Here is a 16,426-nt window from a genome sequence, read left to right as displayed (position 1 = left end):
ATGATACCTACCCCCGAAAGTGATTTCCTACATTCAACCCGTGTTCTATTGCTGCAGTTTGCGTGATGTTGGTACTCTAGAATTTCACCGACGCGAGGTTCTATGTACTGCTTTAATTGTAAAGGTTCCATGCTTGACAGTTTATTTGGCTAGCATGGGAGGTGTTTACCCAGAGCTGTCCCTCCAATAAAGATGAGCATACCAACATAAATGTGTGTTCCAGTGCAATTCCTCCACAGCAATTTAGAATAATAATCTATGAGACCCATAAAGGACCTGAGTTTTTCTTTGTCGACAGGAGAGGGAGCTAGCTCAATAGCTCTTAACAAGTCCTCCCAGAGTTTGACCCCCTCTGCTGAAATGGTATAGCTTGCTTGAGTGTACAACATTGTGCTGCTCAATAGTTTCTCCAAAAATCAGAATATCATCTTGAAAGTACAAGGTCTTTTTGACACCAATGTGAGATTCTAGGGTACCAACATCACGTAGCCTTCAACAATATAACACCCTGCTGATGAAATATGACTACCCCAGCACCCTTGACCAGTATCCCTGCTGTGTCCAGGCTTGTAGTACTCGCCTGAAAAGCCTGGGGAGAAGGGAAAAGCTCCCATTGTCGCCTACCCCCCAAGCCCCACATTTGGATTTGAAGCTCCAGATCACTAGTTCCAGGCAGCAAGGATGCCTTGGGTCCTAGTGAAAGCAAAATAGCCCCTCTTGAGTCTTAACAATTAGTTCTAATTTGGGTTCACAGGGCCTCAGACATCCCTGAGCTTCGGTGCCATCACATCTTCTGCAGTAATGAGAAATACGCTCCTGGCTCAAGGATTACTCAGAACTACAGCATGCACCAAACTGATTCCCGCTTATTTCACAATAAATCTTTTCTAATCAGGGGCATGAATACAGCAGCCAATATGACAGCCACAGGTTAGAGCTGCTCCCGGCCTCCATATGTAATCGCCACCATCCGCTGCCTGACAACAGCCTTTCTGCCCCACCCCCATTTTGGTGTTGGAAGAGCTCCCTGGCTGTCGAGCTGTCCAGGAGACTAGTCAGTCGCTGTGCGGATCCGCCCAAGATGGTGGTCTGCTCTCAAATCTAGGCTCCGAAGCTGGACATCGGCACTTGACGGTGGCCTGGGGCTGGAGCGCGGGTGGATTGATACGGTGCCGAATGGGAGAGAGGAGGCTAGCCATTGCCCATGCCGCCGGACTTTTTGGTAGGCCCCTCAGCCTTGGAAACAAGAAACGGCTGCCAGGTGTGCAATGCCTACGAATTCCCCTGTTCATGGGCGGGGCGGCGAGCGGCGCTGGGGACTGTGGCTCGCTGCATTAGTGCTTAGCAGTGCCTGTGGATGAGGTGCTGTGAATGGACTTGGCACGCGATGATGCCTTGGGGCTCAGTCGGACTGCAGAGGAGGGCAGTCTGCTAAGTGGGTCATTCTTTGGGAGTACCAGACAGGGAGGATTCCCATGCCTGCATATAGCGAGACACTCCACTGGCTGCTATTGACTGCCAGTTGTGACACCCGAGGTCGGGCGAGCGGGGACGTGAGCCAGACCACCAGATTGTGCCGCTTTGTGGATCTTAGATGGTGGGATCTGTGGACTGCCTACACCTAGATTTGCCCTTGGCTGCCCATTGGCCCCCACTGACTTTCTGCCTTCCCCTCCCTGGTGTGGATGCTGTCTGTGGCGGCACGCTCCCCCTGTTTTCAGTAGCACCTGGATCAGCCGCTCTGTGAGAGGTGGACTCATGAGGTGATATTGCCGGGGTTCAGCGGTTCCCAGCCTATTGCTCATCTGGTGGTCCTCCTGGTGCTCCAGGGACTTGGCCCGTCTTCTTCCTCTGACATTCATTTCCGCTGCATCTAGAGGTGCACTGGGCGGACATGAGGTGAGACAAGCCGCCGCCCTGACCTTAGCCCAAACAAAGATTGCCCAGTTTACCACGCAGGTCTCGAGTGCCACAGGTGCTACTGATCATCCTCCGGTGTCACAGAGGCCTCCAGCACACTCTGACCTTGCTGCCAATCTTAAAGCGACCCAAGACTAGAGGGAGACAGTGGCGACTAAGGTAGGCAAGGTTGAGGTGGATGTCTACTTGCAGTGCCGTGACCTCAGGAATGTCGCCGGTCAGAAGACTGAGGCAGAGACCCGGGTGACCTCTGTAGAGGCTGATTCTTCAGGTCTACAAGTTACTCTCGACTACAGCAGTGCTCGAGGAACGTGGTAAGGATGCTGAAAATCGTCACGCAGGAACAGCCTCCAGTTTGTTGGATTCCCCGAGGGAACTGAGGCCTCTGGCATGGAGCATTTTCCGGAGGAGTGGCAGCGGTCCTGGGTTCAGGCCAATGTGCTTTCGCTGTGGTTCGTGGTGGAGCGCGCGCACCGGTCCTTGGTCCGTTGACATCCACCTGGAGCTCCGTCCCATCCAATGATCATGCAGATTCTCAACCATCGAGACAGAGACGCTATCCTTAGAGCGACCAGAACACACCAAGATCCCTGCATTCAGAATTCAAGGATTATGATTTTCCCCGACTACACGCGAGTGGTCCAGCATCGTAGGAGCTCCCGTGCCAGGCGTGGTGTTGTTACATTTAGGCCCACGCACGTCCCGTTACCCAGCTCAGGACCACCAGACTCTCTGCTCATATGGTAGTGGTTAAAGTATTGTCTTGGAATGTAAAAGGCTTGCCAGATTGCATTAAGAACACAGGGACAAGTCTTTGAAACCACTCTACTGGTAGACCACCAGGGTGGTTGCCTCCAGGGTGGTCCTCCTCAGTCAAGGACGCTTGTTCAAGCGGGCTCGTGACATTGTGCAAGTCCTTGCAGACTAGTACCACACGCTGTATGAGGGTAGGCCTAGGCATCCCAATGAGGTTGCGCACCTGGTGTTGGGAGACATCCCGCTGTCCTAGATCACCCATTGTTGGCCAGAAATTGTAATCAGCCACTTTCTGTTGAAAAAAATCAAGAAGGTGCTATCGGATATGTCCCGGGCAAAACTTCAGGCGCAGACTGGTTCCCTGTTGAATATTATCGGAAATTTCAGTCTCTTTCTCCCCATCTGCTGCCAATGTACAGTGAAGCAGTGGAATTGGGGGCTTACCCTATGAGTTGGATATAGCTGCGACTGTGGTAACTCCTAAACCAGGCCAAACGTTGACAGCTGCTCCTTCAATAGGCCTATAATCCTTATTAATTCTCAAATTAAGCTGTTTTCTAAAGTTTTGGCTAATCAGCTGTGCAGCACTGTGGCCTATTTATTTGATCAATCTGGATCAATGTGGCTTTAAGCCAGCCCGCTGCACATCATCTTCGGTGCCCCTCGGTCCTGCCCCTAGTGGATTTTGAGAAGGCCTTTGACACGGTTGATTGGTCCTTCTTGAGTACCCTTTTTGGTCTTCTGTATAACCACCTGAATGCCCAAGTCTTGGTTAATGGAGCACTCTCCGCCCCCTTCCCTATCTGTAGAGGTTCCCGGCAAGGTTCTCCCCTTCACCTCTTTTATTTGCCCTAGCAATTGAGCCGCTTGCTGGGGGCGGTCTTTGGATGATGGCCTGAGGAGCGCATTACGCTGTATGCGGATGACATTTTGCTCTTCTTAGCAAAACTGCAGGCCTCAGGTCTACAGTGCTTAGAAATTCTTGAAATTTATGAGGAGGCCTAAATACAAATCTCTGTTGGTCCCCATTACGAGTGAATCGAGTGTCTGCTCTTGGCGCTCTGCAATCCCTATGCGCCATTTATCTTTTCAATACCTGGGCAAATACATTTCACGTATCCCAGACTTGGCGTGCAGCCTTAATCTGATACCCCTTGTCACTAAAATGAGAAGGGACCTGCAGAAATGAAGGCGTCTCTCGCTTCATGTCTTTGGGAGTGTGGCAGTCTTTAAATTATGTTCTTGCCCAGTTTTCTTTTATCTTTTTTCGAATTTTCTCCAACTAATTCCCACGCGTTGGTTCCAGACCCTCCCTCACCTCTATGATCCGTACTTTCCTTTGGGTCAGTGTCACCCCGCGTGGCCTTTGTTAACTTCCAGCAATCCCCTATGATGGAGGAATGGGTTTGACTGATATGTACTGTTATTACTTGGCCTCGCAGTTGGTTGTAATTGATGATTGGTTTAATTGGGGTGGGATGACCGGACCCACTGTGTAGAGCTGACTTTGCTTGTCCTTGGTAGGCTAATGGACCTGCTCTACTGGGCCCAATTCACAGATCCCTACCGGAAAACAATCAGGCAGTGTTGTTATGCTGGAGGGCAGGAGCTCAATCTTGTGGGTTGAGATCGCAGGCTCATGGGGATGATCCTCCTCTGGCAGGGGATATGGTTGCACCACACCTCAGGGCTAGAGGGCTTTTTGAATTGGGATAGGATAGGCATCACTCACCTTGGGGACGTCTGGGTGGGTACTCATGTATAGGTGTTTCTAGTACTGCAGGAGCAGTATCAACTGTCCCATATCCAGTTCCATAAATACCTGCAGTTGCAACATGCCCTGTCGGCCAATATTCCCCCAACAAACAGGTCTCAGAGTTCAGCCAACTTGTGGCTAAATTGTTGATGGAGAAGCTACATAAGGGTACCATTTCACAGATTTACCGCTGCTTAATCATTAAGGTCCCAGACCATTTCCTTAGGCTGAAACGGAAATGTGTGGCTTGGGTGGGGGAGCTAAAAGACACGGACAGGCACAAGTCTAAAATGGCTATCCCACACCCCTTTGGCTTGTTCAACTTAATTATCTACACATTACTTACAGAACCCCACTGTGGCTTCACCAAACTGGTGGATCATTCCCCAGGCCAACTGCTTCAGTTGTTCCTTGACGGACATAGATTTATTCCATGTAAGCTGGTCCTGCTCAAGGCTGGTTCCCTATTGGGAGGGGATAGGGAGAAAGCTCTCATCAATCTTGGACCAGCCAATTTACCTGACTCCCAGGGTTGCCTTGCTGGGATTGCTGGAGGACATGGGAGGGCAGAGAATGAAGCATATCTTTTTGGGGTTGTAACGCTGGTTGCCATGCGGATTTCATCTGCAAATGGAAGTTTCTGATCCCCCCATGGCACATTGAGGTGGACTGGTGTACTCAACAGGAATGGCCCATCAACAAAGCTTGAGGCTGTCACCGGAAATATGAGAAGATATGGGGCAAATGGTGGTCCTACCATCGACTGGATGCAGGGACTGACTAAGCTTCGTTTATGCTTTGTACGGTGCTGTGCTGCTAATTGGTGGGCTGTGGTCTGGGTCATGTTTTGTTGTCAGTGTATACAAAAATCAATAAAAATTGGTTATCAAAAATCTTTTTTCATCAAGTCTTTTCAGTAGACCTATGCAAGCTTTGGGGATCTATTCACACAGGCATACGATCGAATGGGGCTTAAAGGGTGGCTGACGAAGGAGGGCTGCTCTCCAGGATACTTGAACGAGTGGTGTGGCACTTGGCGGGGGGACAACTTGGGAGACCCAGTAGATTTTGGGCCGCGGGTGGGGGAAAGAAGGAGGCATGTTTGGGGTACCTGTCACCATTTTGTGTTGAGGTAACTCGGCGGCTGGTCGCCCAAAAACTATAGGGGCAGGATCTTTGTCCCACCTGCCTACCCCCTGATAACTGGGAGACGAAGGGTGCTGGCGCTGGGTGGTTCACTGGTGAAACAGGTGCCCAGGTAAGGAGATTTACGGGGGGTATATCGCTGATGAGCAGGTGAGGGTTGGCAGTCTACTGACAGGTTTTCAGGGTTGAATAGATTTTTTTGTGTTGGGGAGGGTGAATCAGTGTGAAAAGGGGGGTGTGGAGGTAAGTTCATAATTGCAGAAGGCAGAAAGTATAAGGTTATAGTTTGAGGAGTAAATGGTAGTTCAAGGTAAGCAAAGATATTGTTTTAGGTATTACATTTGGGGGAAAAGGGACATTTAGGGGTGAGTGCTAAGTGGATTGTAGGTTGTTTTTATGTATAGTGAGGTTAAAAGATTCGTAAAGCGGTTTGCCTAGGAATAGTTATGTATTGTTACCTATAACTGCTTCATTAAAGCAGTCTTTTCCACACTACAGGTTGTCATTGGTCCGTGCTGTGCCCTCTTGTCCAAGAGGCAGTGCTGCACATATCACCAGCAAGCACACGACATGGAACCAAAAAGTATTAGAGGGAGTACATACCATCGTACTAACAGAGACACACGTTCTCAACCTGACAGACATCCTGCAAGACATCATGTACCAATAATGAGATTCTAAGATAAACAGACACAATGTCACTATCCCTAAGCACAAAAAGATACCTACAGAGGATACCAACTCGAGCAATGACACCAATCAGAGCACTTTGATACTGACACATAAGCACATAAGAACACAATCAGTCACTGTTTCAGTGACCCCAAAAAGATCACAATAACCCATGACACCAGCAGAATGTTAGGTGCACACACGTCTCTCAATGTCAGGAACACACACATCTGTCTCTAACAGCACTAAAAAAGCAGGCTTTTTCACAACAGCAGCCTGTCTAGCTTCTCCTCAACAGCGGCCGTTCTTCTCCACTCATTCGGGATGGTGGGGTCCTTTCGTGTTTGCAAGTGCATATCACTTCCTCCATAAGGGACCCATCTGTGATTGTACAGATGTGATGGCCCAGACTCCACTCACCCTAGCCAGTCACTGTTACCCGAAGTGTGCGACCCTTTCCTTTTTATACACGGAGATTCTGCACCCCACATTACTCAATTGGTGGCCCACGCCTTCCTCACCTGTGCTACTCCTCCTTGCTCATACAGGTACAGATGGGCCTGATCCCCCACCAACAGCTCCTCGCCTCTGTTCCGGCAGTGACACATCACTGTGAGGAAAGACAGAACACAGCAAGGTAGTCAGGCATAGAGTGAGATATATTTTGGCAGTCTCCTGCAGAGGGAGGCAGGGAAGCAGGAGCTAGGGAGGCAGGTAAACAGAAGCTGCAAGCTTCCTCACAGCTTTCACCCTGCACTAGTTCCTCTCTGGAGGAAGTAGAAAGCATGTTAGAGGCAGATTGCTCCCACACACGCAGTCCCCAACCACATATGAACACCATATATTTGCAGGGTCTACAGGTAGACATGACATTTATTGGTTACAAATACTCAAACTCAACAAATAGAAGGTTCTCCAGGTCAGCAGACAGGACTCTGGCGCATCTCTGGCAGACTGGTTCACACTGAAACTCACCAAATAAGAGAATCCTCATAGTAAACTCATTGCACCTGAAGGACAGATACGCCCTTACTGACCAAATACGTTTTACCATAGAGTTCAACCATGCAGTGTGTATGCCCACCCCCGAAGAAGTGATCCACGTCTACTCAACAGATACAAATGCTCCGTGTTGTACTTGATGGGCAACACTGTATTTCTGCTCTCCTGCATGACGGACACATGTTTACTTACCAGATACAAGGTTTCCCATGGTGCCCGATGTCACAAACAGTGCATCCTCTGTCCCAAAGATTTTTGCAACCTGCTGCTGGAACTCTGTAGGACAACAAACATGGAAAATCAAAGAGTCATACTAGAAAATGACTTCTCTAGCACAGGAGAAATGGCGAGTAACTTTGGAGCATTGATTGATGGAAAGACCACCACTGCCCAGGCGGAGGCTGTCTGAAAGATCTCCGTAGGGACAGTAGCAGAACCATGTCAATCGTTAGCTGAACGTTAGGTTTCGTTATATTGTAAAATTCCACCACCCTCCAGGATCCTTTATGAGTTTTGGACATCTGCAAAGCAAAAGAGCTGAATCATCTGAACCTTGCAGGCACCTTGTACATAATTCACTTCTATATAAAAACATACACAATTTTGTAAGAGTGTTATTGTGGGGACTTTGCCAAACAGACCAGAGACGCCAGTGTCCAGGCTAGGTTTATTAGGATCACCAGATAATCTTAAACAGTGAGTTATCAGTACACATGCAGGCGGAAGGTGGCTCCCTCAATTGACTAGACTGGAAATCAGCTCCAGCATTTTTCTCAACTGGTATGTGGACTATATCAAAAAAGCACTGTAACAACCAAGTAGACAACTTGGCTATCCTGAGAGTATGACACTTCACATTTTTCTCACTGAGGATTTAAATCAAGGGATTTTGATCCAACTGGATTAAACATTTCTTTCCCCACATGTAATATGAAATGTTTGGATAATCCACCAACAAGCTAGTAGTTCCTCTTCAATCAACAAACAGTGCTAATCAGCCTCCAAACCAAAACTGCTAGCATCTACTGTTAAAAAAACCTGCATACAGTGGTTGGTAGTAAACGTAAGGGTTTTGAAGCTGACAAGCTGGGCTTTAATTAGTCAAAAGCCTCTTGACACACCTCATCCAACTCAAAAGGTACCTTCCTCTTCTGCATATCCTTTACTGGTCCTATGCGTGGCAGTCAGGAATAAATCACGCATAGCATTCGCACCATCTCACAAAATACTTCAGCACATTCTTGTCAACTTGGGGAGTGGCTTAAGGAACTCACATTTATGTATTTTAGGCACCACACCATGCTCCTGAATGATAGGCAGTAGCCAATCCAAAATGCGGTCATAAACCTCGCTATCAACACCCAAGACCATCACAATGTCTTGAAAGATCGAAATGACTGTTATATCTTTAAGCATTTGGAACATATTGGAAAACATCAGCTGCTGAAACAAGCCCAAATGGAAAGCAATTTTTCCTATGGAAATACCTTCAAATAGTCTTATAATTCAGCAAGGGGCTAAAATATATGTCATTTCTGCTATTCAAACACAATCAATGTGACAAAAGACAGATTTTTTAACTTTGATATACCACATATATCACAAGTGTCTGGTAAATAGAGAATTTTCAAAACAAGAGGTGCTCCTAATGACGGTGCAGTGCAAGTGAAGACAGTGAACCAAGAGAAATGGACAACACAGTGTGCAGACAATATGCACAAATGTCATAACCATCAGGACATAAATATTTTGAAATCCACACAAATGAGCAATCAGATTTACATAGTGTTTGACTTCTTATGTGAGTGGTAAGACCATTTTGTCGACGAATCGACTGCTTATACGGATTCAAAAAGGGTCCTCCTTATGACATAACAAAACGGTAGCAACCTACAATAAACAAGAGAACTGTCAGTACCCACAACCAATATGGTGTAGTTGCAGGTGAACCAAAATGAATGTTTGCTCACCTGATCATTGGATCCAGGAGTTGTTTAAGAACATCCAATAAAGAATGCCCTCCAGGAATGTAGAAATCAAGAACAGGGACTTAAAATGGCGAGGTCCAATCTCTCCCTGTAAACATCTCATAGAATTAAACGGGTAAATCCTCATAATATCATGATAAGAATCATACAACGCCATGTGTGAAGAAACTATCCCCATCATAGCGCGTATATGGGCTATATACAAATCCAAGGTCACTATATTTAATGCTGAAAGAAGAAGCTTCGGGTGGAGAAATACTGCACAATCAATCCTATTGGAGGTGTGGGAGGAATTAAGTCTTTGTGGAAGCATACACAATGCACCAAGAGACGGATACCCGTCTCAAAACAGAAACATATGGTGGAGAAACACCCCACACGAAGGAAAACCAAAATAATGTCAAATGAGGTTTGAGAAGGATTAAGGCAACGTTCAGTCATGCACAATGAACCACGAGGCAGATGCCCGCGTGAGGACAGACTGGAGCCCGTAGCTGCCGACTGGAAGGAAGCTGTATCATAACCAGGCTAACACATATGAAGGGCCTCTAAAACGTCAATGTATCGCAGCAGAGGGTGCACCGCAGTGTCAAAAAACAGACATGCATAACCCACCACAGCAATAAACATAGTAAGAAGCATGCTGTGTTCACGAACAAAAACATAATGACACAAGCAATGTCTTCAAAGTAAACTTCCCAATAAGTGTGCTCATGTAAAGAAAAATACTGAGGCTTTTAAGCGGATGACAGGCTGCATAAAAAACGAAAAGAAGCGAGTGCATGAAAGCTTTTTTTTTACCTCAGCATGGCAGTATCACAACTGGAACAACATGTGGCCATAACGCAAGAGGAGTCAGTAAGTGAGGAGATAAACCAGTGCATGCTTGGTATAACAAGCATTGGCATATACAATTGTTCTCTCGCCCTTTGGACCTTACAAGTGTTTAGCAATGCAGCACATTATCCTAGCTGTTTTAGATTAATTCACCTACTATGTGTCTTCACTACAGTAGCAGCAAAAATATATGGGCAAGTTCACCCCAGACAAACAAGCAGAGCCAGAGTATTTGTGTCCTGATTCCAAAGCACTGATAGCTAAAAGGAAGCACTTCAGAACTGCAAGTGTGGAGATGGCGGTAAACAGAGTGACATACTCTGTGCCAGTGAAATTTCAGCTCTACCCCCTGCCTGTTACATTCAAGGTGGACTTGTAAAAGTAAATTAAAGGCCTGATAATTTGAGGTTGAACACAGTAGCGATGTAGCTTTGCTAACAGTAAAATAATGGACATTATTAAAAGCATTCGGCTTGTACCAACGGAGCTAACTGTTGATCACTGTCACCAGAGAAGGCTTAATTCAGCCCTGTGAATGTTCCCAGGTCCGTGTCCGACCAGCTGCTCCAGTCCAGGCTTTTGATTTGCATTGTGGGACTTGTATTCTTCTTTATCTTATTCTAAATAAGAAGGATAATCCTATAATGCAAAGAAGAAAAACTGAACAGGAGCAATCCATCACTGGAGAGTGGGAGGGAGGGCGAGAGCGTAACAATGGAGATTAGGAGGACAGCCCTGTGGAAGCCTGGCTTTGCCGCCAGCAGCTTGTGTCAAGCAACTAAAAAATAAATTATGAAAGTTGCAGCCAAACACACCGATGCCTATGCCCAGCAGGAGAGAGGCTGTGACAGAACCTCCAGAGCTGCCGACTTTCTAACTGGGAAACCAGGTTTGAGTCTTGGCATTGGTAAAACTTTGCCTTAAAAAAAATAGAATATAAATACATGACGATTGTCAGTAAAACAATGGCGAAAGGAAACAAAATGAAGAATGCCAATAAGTAAGTCAAAAAAAGCATTTACATGTTACGCAAGCTGTCGGAAAAGCACATGAACTGTGTGTTACATCCCTGAAGAGTGAGACGGAGAGAGAGAGCGTCACAATAGAGACAAGGAGCAGGGAAGCAGGCTTTGCCACTGGCAGCTTGCTTCAAGTGAGAAAATAATTAATTACTAAAGTCGCAGCCAAACACACTGACGCCTATGCCCAGCAGGAGAGCGGCTGTGGCGTAACCTCATCTCGGTGTTGGTAAAACTGTGCCTTCAAAAAAATAAATAGAATGTAAATACATAACATCGCCACTAAAACAATGGCGAAAGGAAACAAAATGAGGGATACTGAAAAGTAACTCAAACAAAGCATTTACACATTAGGGGAGCAGTCGGATAAGTTCTTGAACTGTGTGTTTAAAAACTAAAAATGCCATTGCAAATAATAAGCTGACTAAGGGAACTCAACAATCCATAACTGAGTGCAAGCCAATGCAAAAAAAAAAAAGAGTGCTCACAAAGTGTAATAAATAAAATGAAGAGTAAGAGCACATGTAACAGGGGCAGTTCTTCTGCGAGGTTACAATAGTACAAAAGGAGGGACTACTAAGCATATTAACCAAGCAAAAGCAGGCATTTCCGAAGGACAGTGAAAGGAACTCATTAAAAAGATGGGCGGGGCCTGGAGCCCACATTGTAGATACAGCATATCTCAAAGGACAGCGTGCATGCGCTGCCTAGGTGAGACCTAAAAATGTATGAAGGATCAAAGACTAGAATGCCAACCTCCCCCACATGTCTGGCAATATAGGGGAATTAGACACCACCAGTTTACCTGCTACAACTACTTAGGGATAAAATGAACTAAATACAGTCAAAACACCCAAATAGTAAGACTGTTTTGAAGAATCGAATCTCGCCATTTATAAAGATAAATAGTACTTACTTACTTATGATACTGTGAGAGGGACGGGCGGAAGAAGAATCTAGGAGGCTGGATTGGTGGATCAATTTTGGCAAGATTTTACTGAAGGGCAGAAACCAAAATCCATACATAAAGGCAGGTTCTTCATTTCTTCTCTTCTCCTCTCGTTGTTCATGGTCTTCCTTTGATAAGGGTCGTCTTTTTCTTCACTGGAGACCCCAGGAGGCTCATTACAGAGAAAAGAGAAGGTGGCAGTAAGTGTTACTGTCCACGTGGCCTACTTTCAGGACAGGGCCCTTTACCATCCCAGGAAGAAGGTGCTACTCATGCAAAAAGAAAAGAGGAAGTGCCAAAAGGAATAAGAAGGAACACAATACAACTGAAATATGCCAGCACTAAAAGGTCGTCTCATCCACTTTTTATGCAGCCCCTTCTCTTCAGGGTACTGAGGATGGACTTGTGATCTGGCGCGTTGGGGTTAATGAACGGAGGGTTGGGAAGGCAGAGGTCGGGATATCTCCCCTTTCTATCTACCAGCTCCCATGAGGTTATGTGCTTGAAAACTACGTGCTTGGGGTGAGGGCAGGGCTCGTGTAGGAGGAATGAATGTGATACACAGTGCAAGGCTCCGGTGACACTATAATACCTTTGTGCAGCCCGTAGTGCCACCCTTTCCCCAGTTCCCTTCCGTCACTCCTTCCCCCCTCCCGATTCACATACCGCAATGGTTGCAGCAGCTCAAAGGCATCTTCCGGGGGTATCCACCACTCCTCGGACCAGGTCTCCGAACCTTTGTCTTCTTTCCGGTTTTGAGGTGTGGCATTCTCTGGGTCCTCCTCCTCGTCGGACAGGTTGCTCTCTCTTCGCACCGAGAAGGGATGTCTTGTTACAGCGTCTTCTTCCCTCTCAGCGGTCCGGCTTCTCCTCTCATCAGGTATCTCGCGTCCTTCCTGGTTCACCGGGACCTCCTCACATGGCGTTTGCCCAACCTATCTTGGTTCCTATTGGCCTAGGTTTTCAGACTGGTGGACTCTCTTCTGTACGGAAGAGGCATCGGGGAAAATTAACCCTGGCTCCCCCAGCCTCTTAGGAATATCGTTCTTCATTATAGGACACTTAGGTGGTAACGGAAGGAGGTGAATGGTGGATATCGAGTTTGCCCCCTCACATCCCCCTTTCCTTAACTTTCTTGCCAGCAAGAAAAGAATAGAGGGGGTAGCGAGATAAGTAGTACGCATTAGATTGTTCTTTCCCTCTTCGATGACGGGTGTTAAAATGAAAAGGTTGCAGAGCAAAACAACATCTCTTGATCCTGTCATTGTGTCCTTTGTTACGCGACAGCCATTCGAATGGTGCATGGTCGGTATATAAGGTGCAGTCTTGACTTTCTAGATAATAACGGAGGGTTTCGATTGCCCATTTGATAGCTAAGGCCTCTTTCTCAATCACTGAATACCTTTTCTCTCGGAGAAAGAGTTTTCGGCTTATGTACGATATAGGTCTCTCATGTCCTTGGGAATCTGTTTGGGACAGAAGAGCGCCCAGTCCGTTTTCCTGTTTGTAGGATGAAGGGTTTCCTATAATCTGGGCTGAGTAATACTGGTTTAGAGGTAAGGGCAGTCTTTAGGTGTTGAAAAGCCTGCCTGAGTACAAATGAGGGGTGTTGTAACTCTGCTTCTGTTTTCATGATCTTTTTTAGGAGGTCGGTTAAGAGAGCTGCCATTTGGGAGAAGTCGGGTATGACTCTTCAGTAATAGCCCAGGATACCTTTGAAGGCTCTAAGGTCTTTTTTGGTCTGGGGAAAGGGGAGGTTGGCTATGGTGGCTACTTTTTCCTCCTGTGGTCTTATTAGTCCTTCCCCTAGGAGGTAACCCAGGTATTTAACAGATCTGGCTGCTAGTCTGCTTTTGGACGGGTTTATGGTTAAACCGCTTTCTCTAAGTGTTTGGACAAACTTGGTTAAGTGGTCAAGATGTTGTTCCCAGGTAGTGCTATGAATGACAATATCATCTATGTACGCCGCAGCATATTCAGCACAGGATTTGAGCACTATGTTCATTAACCTCTGAAAGGTAGCAGAGGCCCTGTGTAACCTAAAGGGGAGTACAGTGAAATGGTACAGACCCTCTGGGGTACAGAAAGCAGTCTTCTCCCTGTCTTGTTTTTTTAGGGGCACTTGCCAATAACCCTTGCACATGTCTAAGGTGTTAATGTAACAGGCTTTCCCCAGTCTCTCAATCATTTCATCGACATGCGGTAGCGGATAGGAGTCGAATTGCGAGATCTTATTAACCTCCCGAAAGTTAGTGCAAAACCTGATGGACCCATCAGGTTTTGGTACCAACACGATGGGAGAGTTCCATTCGCTGTTCGACGGTTCTATTACCCCCATGCCGAGCATTTGCTGTACCTCGTCCTCAACAGCCCGTCTACGGGACTCCGGGAGGCGGTAAGGGCGTAATTTTACTGTCTTTCCTGGTTGAGTCGTGATGGCATGTTCAATCAAGGGGGTTTTCCCTCGAATCAAGGAAAATACCATATGAAGAGGACGTAACCTGTAAATCAGGGCTTGTTTCTGGTCTTCAGGTAGGTCTGGGTGTATGCTTTGATGATATAAAGGCAAGGGGCTTCTAGCTAGATTCACCCTTGGGGGTATCGCCCCATCCCATTTCTTTAACAGATTCATATGAAAAATCTGGGTATTAGCTTTTTTCTCGGGATCCATCTCAAAGAGATAGGTCACAGGGGTTACTATCTCTGTGACACGGAAGGGGCCCTGCCATTGCCCTAGTAGTTTGTGATCGGAGGTGGGCAGAAATAATAACATATAATCGTCCACCTTCAGTGTACGCTCTTTGGTCTTTTTGTCAAATTCTATAGTTTCTGGTATCACTGTGCTTGCTCTACATGTGCTTTACATATGCTGTGTATCTGTTGGAGGTGTGTTTTGAGGTTCAGGACATAGTCTGGGATAGGTTTGGTTCCTTCTGGTTCCTCTTCCCACTCCTCCCTCGCCATGTCTAAGAGGGTACGTGGTTGTCGGCCATACAGCAATTCAAAGGGGGAGTACCTGGTGCTTTTCTGGGTCTTACATCGTATAGCATAAAGGGCCAGGGGTAACATGTCCTCCCATTTGCGGGTCTCAAGACCTAAAAGCTTTTTTAATGTAGTTTTGAGGGTGGCATTATACCTTTCCACTAATCCATCCGTCTAGGGGTGGTACGCTGCCGTACGGATTTGCTTGATATTCAGTTGTAGGCATACCTGCTTCATTAGCTTGGATGTGAAGGGAGTTCCTTGGTCAGTTATGACTTCCCTGGGGATACCCACCCGGGAAAACATGTTTATCATTGCCTTTGCGATCTGGAGGGCATTAGGTTGTCTGAGGCCACGGCCTCAGGAAAGCAAGTGGCATAGTCTACTAACACCAGCACATACCTACAACCGCTTCGGGAGGGAAGCAAGAGTCCAATTTTGTCCATCTCTACTCAGGAGAAGGGTTCACTAATAACGGGTAGAGAACATAATGGGACCTTCGAAGGCAGGGATTGGCTGTTCTTTTGACAGATTGGACACTCCTTGCAATACCTATGGATCTGCTGGTATATACTAGGCCAAAAGAATCTTTCAGGAATCGATTTCTCCCATCTTTTCCTCATCGAAGTGCCCCCCTAATAGATGGCTATGAGCGAGGAAAATCATCTTCTCTCTAAATTGTTGGGGTACCAGTAATTGATGACATTGGCACTTCCCCCTTTTCTATACACCAACCCCCGCTTGATGAAAAACTGGGGACCTACTTGATCAGAGTCTTCGGTATTGGTGGCCCTGTTCCATGCTTCTCTTAGGGTGGGGTCTTCTCTCTGGGCAGCAAAGAATTCCCTATTGTACTGCCATAAGGGTTCTTCTTTTGTCTGGGTCAGCGCGACCCTTGTCCAGTCTCTCTTCTCTCGTTTCTTTTGTTTCCCGCTTTTTCTGGGTTTCCCAGGTGGGAAGGCAAGACGACGCACTTGGGAAAAAGGGGCGGTCTTGCACCATTCATCACTGTCGGCCCACGTCTCCGGCACCAGCGTTGTCATAGAAGGATAGTCTGTCCCTAAAACCAGAGGCTCGGGTAATCTGGGAATCAAACCCACACTCAGGGGAGCCGGCTTGAAAGAGGATCCATGTTGTACCTGTATGTCTGTGGAGGGTACCGCTTGTTATCGCCATGTACACATTGAATGTTAACCACTCTGGTGGTTTGGGCAACCCCGCCAGAGATAGATGTAGGCTGTTTCACGCTCTGGAGACAACTCATGTCAACCAGGGCTTGTCTGTTTTCACCATTTACCCTTATGGTGCGCAACAGTAAGGGGGTTTCTTTCCAGTGGGAGTACAGTAGAATGAACGGGTTAGACCAACCTCCATGAGTTCCTCTTTTTGGGAGCACACA

General features: G+C 46.8%; 1 protein-coding gene across 1 annotated transcript in view; it reads right to left on the bottom strand.

Moving 5' to 3' along the window:
- Positions 1-16,426, bottom strand: part of LOC146810478 (uncharacterized) — a 220,511-nt gene that overhangs the window by 83,821 nt on the left and 120,264 nt on the right. Inside the window, exons 2-3 of the mRNA XM_085617475.1 lie at positions 7,445-7,528; positions 6,772-6,860 (exon numbers count right to left, since the gene is read on the bottom strand). Of these exons, the coding sequence (XP_085473601.1) occupies positions 6,772-6,860; positions 7,445-7,528 (173 nt within the window). The remainder of the gene's footprint in view (positions 1-6,771; positions 6,861-7,444; positions 7,529-16,426) is intronic.

This window comes from Triturus cristatus, chromosome 7 (assembly GCF_964204655.1).
Source record: "Triturus cristatus chromosome 7, aTriCri1.1, whole genome shotgun sequence".
NCBI lineage: Eukaryota > Metazoa > Chordata > Amphibia > Caudata > Salamandridae > Triturus > Triturus cristatus.
This window is presented reverse-complemented; position numbering and strand designations above follow the sequence as displayed.